This window comes from Ochotona curzoniae, unplaced genomic scaffold (assembly GCF_017591425.1).
Source record: "Ochotona curzoniae isolate NIBS_2020 unplaced genomic scaffold, NIBS_Ocur_1.0 contig_4064, whole genome shotgun sequence".
Lineage (NCBI taxonomy): Eukaryota > Metazoa > Chordata > Mammalia > Lagomorpha > Ochotonidae > Ochotona > Ochotona curzoniae.
In genome coordinates, this window is record NW_024466107.1 from 6,453,804 (window position 1) to 6,471,108 (window position 17,305).

At 45.7% G+C, this 17,305-nt stretch overlaps 1 protein-coding gene across 1 annotated transcript in view; it reads left to right on the plus strand.

The window, feature by feature from the left end:
* Nucleotides 1-14,322, plus strand: part of LOC121158980 (polyserase-2-like) — a 45,480-nt gene extending 31,158 nt beyond the window's left edge. The window contains exons 2-10 of the mRNA XM_040983965.1: nucleotides 6,901-7,027; nucleotides 7,197-7,365; nucleotides 9,065-9,336; nucleotides 10,061-10,194; nucleotides 10,343-10,604; nucleotides 11,446-11,581; nucleotides 11,800-12,203; nucleotides 13,053-13,186; nucleotides 13,681-14,322. Coding sequence (XP_040839899.1) covers nucleotides 6,901-7,027; nucleotides 7,197-7,365; nucleotides 9,065-9,336; nucleotides 10,061-10,194; nucleotides 10,343-10,604; nucleotides 11,446-11,581; nucleotides 11,800-12,203; nucleotides 13,053-13,186; nucleotides 13,681-13,962 — 1,920 coding nt within the window. The 3' untranslated portion in view covers nucleotides 13,963-14,322. The remainder of the gene's footprint in view (nucleotides 1-6,900; nucleotides 7,028-7,196; nucleotides 7,366-9,064; nucleotides 9,337-10,060; nucleotides 10,195-10,342; nucleotides 10,605-11,445; nucleotides 11,582-11,799; nucleotides 12,204-13,052; nucleotides 13,187-13,680) is intronic.
* The last annotated feature ends 2,983 nt before the right edge of the window (nucleotides 14,323-17,305 follow it).

Sequence of the window (17,305 nt, forward strand, 5' to 3'; positions counted from 1 at the left end):
AATACATACTATGTATTAGAAATCTTCTTAATATTTTACAATGCTTCTCTCTTTCCCTCTATCTATCTATCCATACATATATACATAATAATATAGATTGGAAGTCTGTGTAATATTCTCAAATATTCTCTAGAAAATATTTTAGAACATCCTATATATAAAAATGTATGTATATACACATTTATACACACATAAAATTTTATTATATAAAAATGTGTATAAATGTACATAAAATATATAGCATATACTGGAAATCAGTGGGATATTCTAAAATATTCTACATGCAAAGAAAATTATATACACTGGGCCCGGCGCGGTGGCGCAAGTGGTTAAAGGTCCTCACCTTGCACGCCCGGGATCCCATATGGGCGCCGGTTCTAATCCCGGCAGCCCCGCTTCCCTTCCAGCTCCCTGCCTGTGGCCCAGGAAAGCAGTCGAGGACGGCCCAAAGCTTTGGGAACCTGCACCCGCGTGGGAGACCCGCAAGAGGCTCCTGGCTTCGGATCGGCATAGTATCGGCCCGTTGCGCTCACTTGGGGAGTGAATCATCGGACGGAAGATCTTCCTCTCTGTCTCTCCTCTCTGTATATCCGCCTTTCCAATGAAAAAATAATAAAAATAAATCTTTAAAAAAAAAAACAAAAAAAAAACAAAAAAAGAAAGAAAATTATATACACTGGAGATCTCTGGAATATTCTACAACATTCTTTTTCTATATACAGTAGGTAATATATATTAGAAATCTCCAGAGCATTCTAGAATATTTTCTATATAAATATTCTGGAATATTCTACATATATGATAGATAATATAGCAAATCTCCAGACTATTCCAGAATGTTATGTATATGTGTGTGTATACATATATGTATATTAATGTTTATATGCATACACATATTAAATTTGTAAACTATTCTGCAATATAGCTTACATATACTAGATTATTCTTTATATATTTATATATAAAATGATTTGTATAGTAGATACTGCAGGAGATCTCTGGAAAATTGCAGAATATTCTCTCTATGTGTAGTAAATCATATAGGAACTCTCCAGAACATCCTAGAATATTCTGTCCCTCTCTGTATTTGCTGAATTCCATTTCCAGGGCACAAACCTCTCACACAGGTTGACAGGAATGGACGACACATGCTTCTGATTTTCTTGCACTTCTCTCCATCTTTCTGTCTCCATCAGGACACGCAGATGCATGGATGTTCCCATCTCTCTTCCCTCAGATGATGAGCACCGTGGGAAGAGAAAACGGCACTTGTGTGTCTGGCGTCGACACCGAGGAGGATGCTTGGTACTTAGTCACTGGGCACTTGGTTGCTGGGTATTTGGTTACTGGACACTTGGTCACAGGGTGAAGTTTACCCTGTGTGGGAGGGAGGGATGGTAAAAATGAAATGGAAAATTCTGAAATAGTGCATCCTCTAGAATGTTCTGGAATATTCTATTCTAGTCTGGTAGAATGTTCTAGAATGTTTTGTCACATGTAGAAGTTAATCTAGTATGTTCTGGCCTCATGTAGAGTATTCTAAAATGTCCTGTCCCCATTTTTAAAATTCCAGAATGTTCTGGCCTCACACAGAATATTCTAGTCTAATATATAATTATCCGGAAGGGTCTGAAATATTCTGGAGTGTTTAGACTAATGATTATCCCTAGCATAAAGTGAAATGTTCTAGCATGTTCTGTCCTTATCTACAATATTTCAGAGTGTTCTGATCTAGAATACTATAGAATGTTCGGGTCCAGTCTGGAATGTTCTAGAAGGTCCTTGTCTGCTTTATTTTCTCCCTGCATCCTTGCCTGTTTTACTTTTTCTATGTTTTTTTCTCCCTGCATTCAGGTTCTGCCTGGCAGCCTCACAGTCCCCATGCCTGACCTGGTCCAAGCATCCTTGGGGACCTGGAGTGACCCGGTGCAGGTCCTCTCCAGCTGGGCCGACTTGGCCACAGACCCAGCAGTCACCCTGACAACAGACACAATTGTCCCCTTAGAAATGGATCCAACTGCCACCTTGGCAAAGCATACAATAGTCACTTCCATGAAAACCAGAAAAACCCAGTCTTGGACACGGGTACTAGCTCATGTCATTAGATCCCGAACCCAGACTGAAAGTTGGAGTCAACCGAGGACCCAAATGGAGACAGAGCTAATTCCTCCCTGGAACAGCCCAGAGTTGGTGCTGGCCTGGGAGCACCCGGCATTCGGTCACTCCTCGTTCTGGATTCAGTCAGAGAGTGTTCCGGCACAGGAAATCCCAGAAGCTCTCCAACCTTGGCAGGTTCTGGAAACATCTGAAGTGGAACCCCTTGAACCATGGAAAATTCTAGAAACTGATGAGCAAGCCATCCAGCTGTGGAAAAGCATGGAAACATCTCAAATTGTTCAATCATCAAAAATTTTAGAAGCTTATGAGGTGGGAACTGCCCAACCTTGGAAAATTCTAGACATGTCTGAACAAGGCATCCTTCCGTGGGAAGTTCTGGAAACATCTATTGTTCAGCCATGGAAAATCCTAGAAATGTCTGACATGGGAAAAGTCCATCTGTGGAACATGTCAGAAACTTTGCAGCCATGGGGAGTTCCAGAAACATCCAAAGTGAGAGCCATTCAACCATGGAAGATTCTAGAAACTTCTGAAACTGGAACTATTCAACTGTGGAAATTGCTAGCAAATTCTGAACTGTGGAAAATTTTGGACACATCTCAAGTGGATCATGTTGAGCAGCAGAAAACTCTGGAAATTTCTGACGTGGGAACCATCCATCCTTGGAAAATTCCAGAAATGTCCTACCTGGGTCCCATTCAACTGTGGAACATTCCAGAAACTTCTGATGTGGGCTTTGTTCCCCTGGGGAAAGTTCCAGAAACATCTGAAGTGGGAACTGTTCCACCACAGAAAATTGCAGAAACATCCAAACAAACTATCCATCAGTTGAATAATCTGGAAACATCTCAAGTGAGTCTCATTCAACCATGGGAAATTCTAGAAGTTTCTGAACCAGAGAAAATTCTCGAAACTTCTGTAATGGGAAGCACTAAATTATGGAAAATTCTAGAAAGTTTTCAAGTCGGAACCATTTCAGTATGGAAAATTCTAGAAACTTCTAAACCAGTCATTGGTCTGTGGAAAACCCCAGAAACTGATCAGTCATGGAGCATTTCAGAAATATCTCCAGTGGGAACTACTCCACCACAGAAAGATTTGGAAACTTCTGAACTGGGAACCATCCATCTGTGGAATGTTCTAAAAACAACTGAGTTGGGAACCTCTCAACTGCAAAAACATTTAAAAACTCCTCAAATCGGAGCTGTTCAATCATGGAAAATTCCAGAAACTTCTGAACCATGGAAAATTCTGGGAACATCTCGAATGGGACCTGTTCAATCATGGAACATTCTGGAAACTTCTCAAATAGGATCCATTCTCCTGTGGAAAATTGTAGAAATATCTGAACCATTCAAAGTTCCAGAAACTTCTCAAATGGGTTCTGCCCATCTGTGGGAGATTCCAGAAGCACATCAAACAGAAACTGTTGGACCACCAAACATTTTAGAAACTTCTGAACGAGCCACTCAGCTGTGGAAAGTTCTGGAAATTTCTAAAACACAAAAGATTCCACAAATGCCTCAAGTGGGAATCATTCAACCATGGAAAGTGTTGGAAACCTCTGAATTGGGGATCATCCAACAGTGGAACATTCCAGAAACATCTGAGGTGAGAGCCATCTATTCATGGAAAGTTCTGGAAACATCCAAACTGGGCACCATGCCCCTGTGGGAAGTTCCAGAAACAGTTGAAGTGGGAACCATTCTACCACAGAAAATTGCAGAAACATCTAAACAAGCAGTCCATCTGTGGAATAATCTGGAAATATCTCAAATGAGTCTTAGTCAACCAGGGAAAATTCTAGAAATTTCTGAGTCAGAGAAAATTCTGGAAACTTCTGTTGTGGGAAACACTAAATTGTGGAAAATTCTAGAAAGTTTTCAAGTGGGAACCATTCACCTATGGAAAGTTCTGGAAATATCTGAACCATTCCAAGTTCCAGAAACTTCTGAAATGGGTCCTATTCATTTGTCCAACATTCCAGGAACACATCAAGTGGCAACTGTTGGACCATCGAACATTTTAGAAATTTCTGAACAAGTCACTCAACTGTGGAGAAGTCTGGAAACTTCTAAACTGTGGTACAATCCAGAAATGTCTCAAGTGGAAACTGTCCATCTGTGGAAAGTTCCAGAAACACCTAAGGTGGGAAACATCCATCCATGGAAATTTCTGGAAACATCCAAACTAGGCCTCATTCAACTGTGGAAAGTTCCAGAAACTTATGTGGATTTCATTTCCCCATGGAAATTTCTGGAGACATTTGAAGTGGGAACTGTTCCACCACAGAAAATTCCAGAAATGTCTGAGCAAGTTGTCCATCTGTGGAATATTCTGGAAACTTCTAAGCCATGGAACAGTTCAGAAACATCTCAAGGAGGAACTGTTAAATCATGGAAAGTTCCAGAAACTTCTGAACCCTGGAAAATTCTTGAAATTTCTGAAATGGAAGCCATCCAATTGTGGAAAATTGTGGAAACATCCCAACTGCAGAATATTCTGGAAATGTCTCAAGTGGAAAACACTCAATTACTTCCAGAAACTTCTGTGCCATGGAAAATCCTGGAACCTGTTCAACCACAGAAAGTTCCAGAAACATATAGACAAGCCATCCAGCGTTCCATGGAAGCAGCCGTGCTGTGGATAGAACCAGGACAAGCAGACACAAGTGAAGCCTGGGATGTTCTGGAAGCTACATCCTGGAACCAGTTGGAAGTCAGTATGACAAGATCATATACAACCTGGATCCAACCAGAACCAGTTATGACTAAGCCAGTTACATCCTGGAACCTGTTTGAACCAAAATGGATGAAAAAAGCTGGGCCCTGGAACTGGCTGCAACCAGCTATGAGCTCGAGTGCTTTCTGGAGCCAGGCAGAACCAGAAATGGCCAGATCTTTGCATCCCAGCCTTGACACCCAGGAACTTCTGTTCTCATTCCCCAACATTTGGTTACCTGCCCAACAGGATGACTGGCATGTTGACAGTCACCAATCACCTGTCACATGGACCCAAACACACCCAGAAGGCCCCACCCCTCTGTCCACACAACCTCCAATTGGAATATTTCAGAATGTTCCAGAACCTTCTATAGTCAAAGTCTCCCAGAATGCTATGGATCCTTCCATCCCCAATATTTCCCAGGGAATGGGATCACCATCAGAGAATGTTTCAGAACCATCCATCCTCAGTGTCTCTTGGAACCTTCTGGAACATTCCATGTTCAGCATATCCTGGAATGTTCTGAAATCTTCCATCCACAATGTCTCCCAGAATGTTCCAGAAATTACTGCCTTCAATATCTCTGGGAACATTCTGGAATCTTCCATGTTCAATATGTCCTGGAATGTTCTGAAATCTTCAATCCGCAATGACTCCTGGAATGTTCCTGAAACTCCTGCCCTCAATGTCTCCCAGAACCTTCTGGAACCTTCCATCTCCAATATTTCCCAGGGGATAGGATCACCATCAGAGAATGTTCCAGAACCAACCATCCTCAATGTCGCCAGAAATCTTCTGGAACCTTCCATGTTCAGTATATCCTGGAATGGTCTGGTACCTTCCATGCACAATGTCTCCCAGAATGTTCCAGAAATTTCCACCTTCAATATCTCTGGGAACATTCTGGAATCTTCCATGTTCAATATGTCCTGGAATGTTCTGAAATCTTCAATCCGCAATGACTCCTGGAATGTTCCTGAAACTCCTGCCCTCAATGTCTCCCAGAACCTTCTGGAACCTTCCATCCCCAACATTTCACAGGGGATGGGATCACCATCAGAGAATGTTCCAGAACCATCCATCCTCAATGTCGCCAGAAATCTTCTGGAACCTTCCATGTTCAATATATCCTGGAATGGTCTAGTACCTTCCATGCACAATGTCTCCTGGAATATTCCAGAACCATCGAGCCTCAACACCTCCGGGAATCTTCTAGAACCTTCTGTTCTTAATGTCTCTTGGAAACTTGTGGAAACTTCCATTCTTAACATCTCCCAAAGTGTTCCAGAATCTTCCATCCCCTGGTATGTTCCAGAACCATCCATCCTCAATGTCGCCAGAAACCTTCTGGAACCTTCCATCCCCAACATTTCACAGGGGATGGGATCACCATCAGAGAATGTTCCAGAACCATCCATCCTCAATGTCGCCAGAAATCTTCTGGAACCTTCCATGTTCAATATATCCTGGAATGGTCTGGTACCTTCCATGCACAATGTCTCCTGGAATATTCCAGAACCATCGAGCCTCAACACCTCCGGGAATCTTCTAGAACCTTCTGTTCTTAATGTCTCTTGGAAACTTGTGGAAACTTCCATTCTCAACATCTCCCAAAGTGTTCCAGAATCTTCCATCCCCTGGAATGTTCCAGAACCAACCATCCTCAATGTCGCCAGAAATCTTCTGGAACCTTCCATGTTCAATATATCCTGGAATGGTCTGGTGCCTTCCATGCACAATGCCTCTTGGAATGTTCCAGAAACTTCTACCCTTAATGTTTCCCAGAACCTTCTGGAACCTTCCATCCCTAACATTCCCCAAGGGCTGGACTCACTATCGAAAAAGGTACCAGAACCTTCTATCCTTAATGTCTCCAGGAATCTTCTAGAGGCTTCCATGTTCAATATATCCTGGAATGTTCTGGAATCTTTAATCCCCAATGTCTCCCGGAGTGTTCCAGAAATCTCCGCCTTCAATATCTCTGGGAACCTTCCGGAACCTTTCATATTCAACACCTCCCAGGACCTTCTGAAACCCCCTGTCCTCAATGTCTCCCAGAACGCTTTGGAACCTTCCGTTCTTAACATCTTCTTGTCCACCTGCCGCCTGGGCGTGGCCTGGAGGGAGACGCCCCAGGAGTACTGGCTCTATAAGACACCCACGGTCGCCTCCCAGGAGACTTCAGGTAAGTTTGTATACCCCGGGAGGTTCTAGGAGCCTGTGAAAAGTTCTGGTGGGGTGCCAGGTTTTGGAAATTTTTAGAATTCTGTGGAAGCTTCTTGGGAATTCAAGAATGTTCTGGAATCTCATGGTAGGCTCCCATGACAGCATTCTTCCCTGTGTCTCCATTGCAGCATGCGAATCATCTTCCGGCCCCCACCCCCGCTGCCCTGGCTGTCGGGATGCCGAGCCCGGCGAGTTCCCGTGGGTCGTGTCCCTGCAGCTCAGCTCCACCCATGTGTGTGCCGGGTCTGTGCTGGACGCCCAGTGGGTGCTGACCGCAGCCCAGTGCGCCTACTTCCTGTGAGTCCCTGCTTGTGCCAGCAGAATTACACAATTAGGACATCATAAAGAAAAGAATATTCTAGAATGTAATGTTCTGGAATCTGAGTGGCTATTTTATATCGAACAAAAACTAACAAGCTTTTTAATAGTTTATGTATTTATTATTTAATTTTCAATTTACTATTTATATTTTTACATTTATTTTGATATTTTTAGAAATGTATATATTGAATAACAGAAAGGTGTTTTGATGAAGAAAAGATTTTTATTTTTGTCAGTTTCATAATAGTGATGTAAAAGTAAATCTTTAACCAATCTACAGCTAATAATTTTTAAATCAATTTCATACTGAATGATATTTTAAAGTGTTTTTTTAATCATTTTGTATTGACAATCATTTAGGAAAAGTTTAATTTTATATCAGAAAAGAATTAGATAGCCTTTTCATGAAAAATAAACTTACCCATTTTATGCTTAATCATAAACAGAATATTCTGGAAGGCAAGCAAATGTTTAAGATTATATGTAATAATAGCAATACAAAGCTTGTATATAAATTTCCTAATGACAAATGCAATTTCTTATATTTTTAAAGATTGATTTCATTGGCGAGTCAGATACACAGAGAGGACAGGCAGAGAGGAATAGATCTTCCATCCGCTGGTTCACTTCCAAAGCTTTCCCAGGCCACAAGCAGGGGAAGTGGGACCACCGGGATTAGAACCAGCCCTCTTATAGGAGCCCAGCATGTAAAAGGCGAGAAATTTAGCCACTAGGCTACCGCACCAGGCCCACAAATTGTTTTTCGATGGAAAACATTTTTTTCAATTTTCTTCCTAATATGACTTTCATTAATAAAAACTCAGCTTTTTCATCAACTTCCCATCACTTATAATGAAGAAACGGTTTAATAAATTTTATACCTAATGAAAATATGAACCAAAAATCTTTTAGACTTTTCCAGAATGTATCAAGTAATAACTTTCTAAAATCAATTTTCTGCTTAGTAATAGTGAATTCTTAGTGAAACATATTTTTAAGTTTTACAAAAATAATGAGAAAAAACTTTAAAAAAATATTTATTATTTCTATTGAAAAGTCAGATATACAGAGGAGAGACAGAGAGGAAGATCTTCCGCCCGATGATTCACTCCCAAAGTGGCCAGAACGGCCGGTGCTGCACCTATCCGAAGCCAGGAGCCAGGAGCTTCCTCCGGGTCTCCCACGCGGGTGCAGGGTCCCAAAGCTTTGGGCCGTCCTCGACTGCTTTCCTGGGCCACAGGCAGGGAGCTGGAAGGGAAGTGGGGCTGCCGGGATTAGAACCGGCGCCCATATGGGATCCAGGCACGAGCAAGGCGAGGGCTTTAGTCACTGGCTACCACACCAGGCCTGAGAAAAAGTTTTTTTGTTGTTGTTGTTGTTTTTAATGAAAAAATACATTTTTTCAATTTTGTACCAAATAATAATTCAGGACTTGAAATTATTTTATTATGTTTTACATTTATGTATTTTTATGATGTCACAGTTACACGAATATATATTTGTTTTCTATTTTTATTATTCAGCTGTTTCATATCTAATAATAATGAAAAACTTAGCTTTTATGAACTTCATAGCATATAATAACAAAAGTTCCAGAAGGCAAACAGAATATTCTAGAATGCGCGGGCAGGTGAGTGAATTCTCCGGTCAGTTTCCCTCTCTGGCCTCTCCGCAGCCGGGGCTCCGAGCGGCTGGGGCAGGTGCAGGCCGGCCTGGTGGACCTGCAGGACGCGGCGGCCGCGCAGGCCTCGCCCGTGCACCGCGCCCTCCCGCACCTGGGCCTGCGCGGCGCCCTGGGGCCCGGCCTGGTCCTGCTCGGCCGGCCGCTCCGCTTGCGGCCGCCGCGCCTGCACGCGGTGTGCCTGGACCGCGGGGGCTCCGCCAAGGACACGGCGCCCGTGGGCCACGCCGAGGAGTGCTGGCTGCCCGGCTGGTCGGGCATGCAGGGTGAGCCACGGGCTGCAGGGACGGGCGGGGGGTGGACAGGCCGGGGCTGGACAGGCCGGGGGAAGGACAGGCCAGGGGAAGGACAGCCCAGAACATGGACAGACAGTCAGAGGATAGAGAGGCTGGGGGATGGACAGGCCGGGGCTGGACAGGCTGGGGGGAAGGACAGACAGCCAGTGGATGGACAGGCCGGGGGAAGGACAGGCCAGGGGGTGGACAGGCCAGGGGAAGGACAGGCCAGGGGTGGACAGGCCAGGGGGTGGACAGGCCGGGGGGTGGACAGGCCGGGGGGTGAACAGGCCGGGGGAAGGACAGATGCGGGGGATGGACTGACCAGAACATGGACAGCCCAGGGGGCGGACAGGCCAGAACATGGACAGACAGGCGGGGGAGGATCGACAGGCCAGAACATGGATGGACACACGGGGAGGACGGGTGGTGGGAGGACGGACAGGCCGGGGGATGGACAGGCCTGAACATGGACGGACACATCGGAAGGACAAACATACGGGCAGGACAGACATGCAGGATGACGGACAGATACATGGGAAGATGGACGGGCGCACAGACATACCGGAAGCACTGACATCTCCGAAGATGGACGGACGGGCACAAGACTGGAAAGAGTCAGCAGGCCAGACGGGTGTTGGAGGGAGCCTCCGAGCAGACGGCTGCTCGAGGAGATGGACAGAAAGGCGGCCAGTGTGCCTCTGTCCTCCCCCAGGCAGCCCCGGGGTCCTGCAGAAGCGGCGGCTGAGCCTGCGCCACGCGACGTCCTGCACGTCGCACTGGCCGCACCTGGACGAGGCCAGCTTCTGCGTGGAGGCCGTGCCCGCCGTGGGCGAGACCATGTGCCAGGTAACAGGACGGCGGTGTGGGGGCGGCTGCGGCGAGCGGGCCCGTCTAGAAGGATCTGGAATGTTCTAGGCGGCCCGACAGCCTTCTGCAATGTTCCCTGAGCGTCCCTGCGCCCAGGGGACATGTCGGTGTCCTTTTCCTCCCCCAGGCCGACCTGGGGGCGCCCCTGGTGTGCCGTGGGCCGCAGGGCGCCTGGCTGCAGGTGGGCATCCTGGGCGCCTCTGACCCGAGCTGCGCCCGGCCCTACGCCTTTAGCCCCGTGCGCCCCTTCCTGCCCTGGCTGCAGGCCGTCCTGCGGCCCAGCGTGTCCACCGCCACCGCGCCCCGCGTGGCCCTGACCCCAGGCGGCCCGCCCCAAGCCGAGTCTCCGTCCGCCTCACCGACCGCCACGACGCAGGGCAAGGCCCCAGGTGAGCAGGCGTCATCGGGCTCCCACCCCTCGCTCACGTCAGAGCACACAGAGGCTGACGTCATGGCTGACACCACAGGAGCCTGATGTCACAGCGCACAGAGACTCATGGCTGACACCACAGGAGCCTGATGTCATAGCGCACAGAGGCTGACGTCATGGCTGACACCACAGGAGCCTGATGTCACAGCGCACAGAGACTCATGGCTGACACCACAGGAGCCTGATGTCATAGAGCGCAGAGACTGACGTCATGGCTGACACCACAGGAGCCTGATGTCATAGCGCACAGACTGACGTCATAGCTGACACCACAGGAGCCTGATGTCATAGCGCACAGAGGCTGACGTCATGGCTGACACCACAGGAGCCTGATGTCATAGCGCACAGAGGCTGACGTCATGGCTGACACCACAGGAGCCTGATGTCATAGAGCACAGAGGCTGACGTCATGGCTGACACCACAGGAGCCTGATGTCATAGCACAGAGACTGACGTCATGGCTGACACCACAGGAGCCTGATGTCATAGCGCACAGACTGACGTCATGGCTGCATCACAGGAGCCTGATGTCATAGCACACAGACTGACGTCATGGCTGACACCACAGGAGCCTGATGTCATAGAGCACAAAGGGTGACGTCAAAGGGATCCTGGATGTGGTCAAGAATCCCTGACATCACAACTCATCAAGATGACGTCATAGGGATCACTGAACTGCTGCTTTTCACTGGCTGATGTCATAGTGATCTTGCATGTTACAAAGATGTTGAGGTATCACTGACGTCACGGATTACATTGGCTTTTTTCTCTTTTTTCTGCCTTCCGTGTCTCTCCCTCAGGACCGGATGCACGCGTGTCCATGCTCCACGCTGGGCCTGGGCAGCCTCTGCTCGTGGGCTGTGGACATCAGGTGTGCGGCGGGTCCCTGCTCGGCAGCGCCTGGGTCCTCACGGCTGCCCGCTGCGTCCAGGGCATGTGAGCTCCGCCTCCGCACCTTTTATTTTTATTTGTATTAATTTGTTTTCATTTTATTTCAACTTTTTTTTATTCCTTTAGTTTTATTCGTTTTTAATTTTATTATTTAATGTGTATATTTTATATCTTTTCTATTTTTATATTCATTTTCATTTTATTTTTTATTTAGAGCATTTCTAGTAGTGACGGTTCCTTTTCTTCCTTTCCCTCCTGTTCAGGCACCCGGAGGACACGGTGGCCATCGTCATCCCAGGGGCGGGGCCGAGCGCGGTGATGGACAGTGGTCCGCAAGGGGCGGGGCCGAGCGCGGTGATGGACAGGGGCCCGCAGGGGGCGGGGCCGGGCACGCTGACGGACAGCGGCGCGCAGGGGGCGGGGCCGGGCCGAGTGACCAGCGGCGTCCGGACGTCGCGGGGGGCGGAGCCGAGGGTGCTGCGCGTGGCGCGCGTCGTCCTCCCGAGGAAGCCCCCGAACCCCGACCTGGCGCTGCTGCAGCTCGAGCCGGCGCCGTCTACACCCGCGGCCCCGTCTACACCCGCCGCCCCGTCCTGGCCGCTGGCGGGGCTGAGGAACCTGACGGGCCCCGAGTGCTGGCTGGCGGGGCCGCGGGCGCTGCCGACAGGTGAGCGGGCGGGGTTCCAGAACAATCCGGTTAATTCCAGAATCTGTGTTCTGTATTCATATTTTTACCTTGTTTGTAATACAAAATATTAAGTATCAATTCTTATTTTACACTGTTTCTTAATATTGTTCAACATAAAAATTTCATGTTTTATGACTCATATTTCATATTTTCACATATTTATGTATTTTTATTTATACTATTTGCTATTATACTTTTAATATAGGAATCTTCATTATTCAGTTATTCATATTCAATATTTACTCTCACATTTTTAATATTTTAGAAGATTTTTATAATATAAAATGTCATCATTTTTCTAGTCACATTTTTTGTGTTTTTTTGTCTTTTCATATCTTTCATACTTTTATATCTTAATATACAATATTATTATTAACATATTAAGAATATTTCTATGAACTACCAGTTACTAATTATTAATGGTATATTAATATTTAGTTGTTTTAAATTATATTTTAATATATTTACATAGTTTTTATATTGTAGTTTTACACATTCTGTATATTTTAGGTATTTATAATGCAAAACCACTAATTTATGCTTTATTTTTACATACTTTACATTTTGTGTTTCATTAAAAAATTTTTATGATATAAAATGGTAGTAGTATAATCTTAGTATTTATTAAATACTTAATGTTTTCATACATTATATTAATATTTTCTGTATGCAGTTTTTATTGACTTTTTATATACCTTATAGGACACTATCAGTTATTAATTATTTTATCACAAATAGTTATTCAGTAAATACTTTCTTATATTTCCTATCTTTTCTACGTCTTTCATGTTTTTATTTCAGTTGTGTCTGTCTCCTCTGTCTTTATAGGACAGACAAACGAGACTCTAGGCACGCTGCAGGTGCAGCTGCTGGACGAGTCGGCCTGCACCCAGCTCCACCCCAGCTCAGGGCCATCCGTTATCTGCTTCTCACCGCGTGATGGTGGCGTGGACACAGACCTGGTGAGCGCCTCCATTCCTGTCCTCAGACTTTTTTTTTAAAGATTACATTTTCAACATCCCGGAACATTCACATTCCTTCTTCTAGAACATTCCAGAAGATTCCAAATCTTTCTAGAACATCACCCAGAACATTCCAAAGTAGTATTCCAAAGATTTCCAGAAAATTTTAAACCTGTATGGTCTGTTCAACTTTGTGCCCCTATCTTCCTCCCACCGAAAAAAAAAAAAACCCTCTGAGTTCTTCTGTCACAGCCTCTAAACTGGGATTTCATACAAATTTGGGATCATAAACTTATTTGTGTTTTGATTGGTTTCTTATTTTTCACTTAATATTTTTATTCATTTTTTAATTTCTCTGTCATGGGCTGCAGCCATGGCTTTTCCTGGATTTTTCTAGAAAATTCCAGATCATGCTAGAACCTCATAGAACATTCTAGATCCTTCCCTCTACACTTCTAGGATCCTGACTTGAAACTCTGCCTTCAACCCCGCAGGAGTCTGTGGCCCCAGGCAGTGCAGTTATGTGTCGACCCCAGGTGAGCCGCAGCGAATGGATGCTGATTGCAGTGACCGGCCCGCCGGCCCGTGCAACCCTGGTACAGCCACATCTGTCCTGGATCACCTCTGTGACCGCCTACACGGGGCGTCCCCTGGACCCTATCCGTGGACCCTGGGCAGGGAACCCTGTGTCTGGGGATTGTCCTGAACACCCCCACGCACGGCTGTTTGCTGGGACAGTGGCGGTGATGATGCTGAAGATGACGATGATGTCATGATCCTCAGTCCCAGTTTAGGATCAGTAAAGACAGAGACTGATGGACGCGGACATTGACAAGAACTGCCCCCTGCCTGCCAGCTGTGGCGTGCAACCCTGCCCCCTCCCTGCCTGTCGGGGACGGACAGCAGGTGTATGTCTGCACCGTGACAAGCTGGGGGCGGGTTTTGGCAGAATGAAGCAATTTCATAAAATTTCAAAATTTGGGGAAAATGTCACTACACTTCCGTATTCCACCAAGGGAGAATTTCCATATTTGGAAATTTTATTAAAAGTTCATTAAGCTTGGACCAGAGATTAAAGAAAGTTGAAGCAGGCCTCAAAATTTTGACATTTTCTGAAGATTTACATCAAATTTTACTTCATTAAAATTTTTGGAAATTTTTGGGCCTGGTGTGATGTCTCAATCCTCTCCTTGCAAGTGCTGGGAACCCATATGGACAGCAGTTCATGTCCCGGCAGCCCCACTTCCCATCCAGCCACCTGCCTGTGGCCTGAGAAGGCAGCAGAGCACAACCCAAAGCCTTGGCACCCTGCACCCAGTGGAAGACCAGAAAAAGCTCCTGGCTCCTGGCTTCAGATTGGCTCAGCTCCAGCCGTTGTGAGCCACCAATGAGAAATCTGTTTCTCTTCTCTGTTAACATTGGTTCTCAAACAAATAAATGAATTTTTTAAAAAGGAAAAGAAACTAGCCTTCCAAGACACTGATCTACCCAGTGATAGCAACACAGAAACAGCAACAGTGAGTATTCATGTGGGTTGGATCCAGGCAAGGTTCGTTTTAACCAGGTTAACCGGTTCCCAGAGACAGGGCCAAGGCAAAAACCACAAGGCAAGTGATAATAGTGGAAGGGTCCCCTTATGGGTGCCAGCTTGTGTCCCCGTGGGCCTGCTTCCCATCCAGCTCCATGTGCCTCTTGGGAGAGCAGTGGAGAACGGCACAGAGCCTTGGGACCCTGTACTTGTGTAGGAGACCAAGAGGCAGCTCCTGGCTCCTGGGTTTGGATCAGCTCAGCTCTGGCTATTGTGGCCATTTGGGGAGTGAATCGGTGGACAGAAGTTCTTGGTCTCTCCTTCTCTTGTAAATCTGCTTGTCCAATGAAAATAAATGAATCTTTTTTAAAGAAAGGGAAATTTCAAAATTCAGGGAAAATGGCACCATCCTCCTCTGAACCTGGGAGGCAAAATTTAATGAAACTTACTTAATATATACATATTTATATGTATATATTTCTTAGAAAACATTGGAAACTTTTATAAAACTTTCGTTAAGCTGCAACCAGGGGTCAAAAAAGTTGAAGCAGGACTCAAAATTGTGACATTTTCTGAAGACTTACATCCAATTATACTTTATTAAAATTCCTAGAAATTTTTAGCCAAAAGGCAGTATGCTTTTGTGCTATGAACCTTTGAAACAAAGCTTAATGAAATTTTTATACAATTTCTGAAACATCAATAAAAGTTTCCTTGCGATTGGCAAGAGTTTAGAAGAAAATGAATGAAGTCTCAAAATTTGACATTTTCTAAATTTTACATCAAGTTTTATTATTATTTTTTTTAATTTTAGGAGATTTCAAAGTTGGTGAGGTTCCAGGAGGCGGTGAGGTGCCAGGGGACAGTGGGCTTCCAGGAGGCGGTGAGGTCTCAGGAGACCAGGCCTATTTTTCCGCGATATTCTCAGTGATGTACGCACGTGCCATCCTGAGTTGAACTTGACTTTGGAGCCGGAGAACTCAGTACACACAACAGCTGTTTCCATATCATTGGAGAAGAATGAGTGTCAAACCACTATACATTTCAGTTTCCTCAGCTATAAAGCAGGAAGGTAATAAATATTTTACTGGGTTAGGACAAGTGAATTTTCATTGCATGAACAAAGTGCTACGAAATGAGTATTTTAAATCACTGTGAGTTTCTTAAGATTTCTAAGTAGAGATAGCAGAGTGTTAGAAAAATCGGACAAACCTAGACCCCTGAATAACTCGCCAATAAGATATAAGTTAAAAACCGAGACAGAACCAGGAGCAGCTGTTGAGCTTAGCGTTGAAGACATTGACCTCTGCCCTAGGAGCATCGGGGCTTGACCCAGCCCCGACTTCTGACACCGGCTCCCTGCCAGTGTAGACTCTGGGAAACACAAAGATGATTCAAGAAGTTCTGTTCCCACCACTCGTGTTAGAGCCGGACTGGGGAGTAAGCCAATGGGGGTGAGCTCTCTCTTCCCAAATTAAAACCGAAGAGCCAGTGTAAACAACAAATCAGCATCATTTACTAAACAGGAAGAAAAATCATTGTGTAAACTGTGAGAGGTGACGGACAAGGACGGGATCACATTCTGGTAGGAACCTGAGATAACTGACCTACAGGCCACCAACTCATCCCCATCAAATAAGAAAACAGAATCCAGCCGGAAAAAAATCCTTAGGACTTTAATATGCTTTAATTTGTAGAAAAAAAAAAAAGGTGGAGGGGAAAGGAAGGAAGAGAGGGGTCTTGTAAAAGTCCACAGCAAACCAATATAACAAACACTACGCATGGATTTCCCAATGTTTTCTGCATGAAAATAAACTTGTCTTCTATTTTCGTTTTTCGACCAACTTTTTGAAGAACCTTCATTTATGAAAGACAGAGAAAACATCCAAGACCCTGGTGTTGTGGTAAGTGTGTCAAGCTGCTTCCTGAGGTGCCAGCATGTGTCGGTGTGAGTCGGGCTGCTCCGCTTGCTTTTTTTTTTTTTTAAGAGTTACTTATTTTTCTTGGAAAGGCCAATATACAGAGAGAAGGAGAGACATAGAGGAAGATCTTCCATCCAATGCTTCACTCCCCAAGTGACAACAACAGTTGGAGCGGAGACAATGTCCTACATCTCCTCAGGTTCTCCAGAGCACCAGATGGTGCTGGCGTCTAGCCTGGTTAATGTGCCCAACCCCAGTTCATACTTGTGCCAAGGGAGATTGCAGCAATATCCAGACCAGAATGCAGCCCCCACACTGGCCCCTGCACCCTCCTGTGGGAATCCCAACCCAGCAAGGGTGTACTCTCACAGCTCCCCGATGGAGCCTATTCCCAGCCCTAGATTATGTGCATGCCAGTGGTTGCTCTGACCCAGTTGGCTTAGCCCCTCACTTGTCTCAGCCTTTGCCTTCGATGCTATGGTCTAACATCCCTGGCTCAAGCAGACCAGTCAGTGTAAGAGCCTAGTTCTGCATGACTGGAGCTCCATTCTGATTTCTGTTCTTCCCTGTGAGCTGAGGTTTGCTCTGCCCTGCCTGGTCTGCCCCCTTCCAGTTACAGCTCGGCCCACCCTGCATCCTATTTTAGGATGCACATTCGGGTGCTGCTGC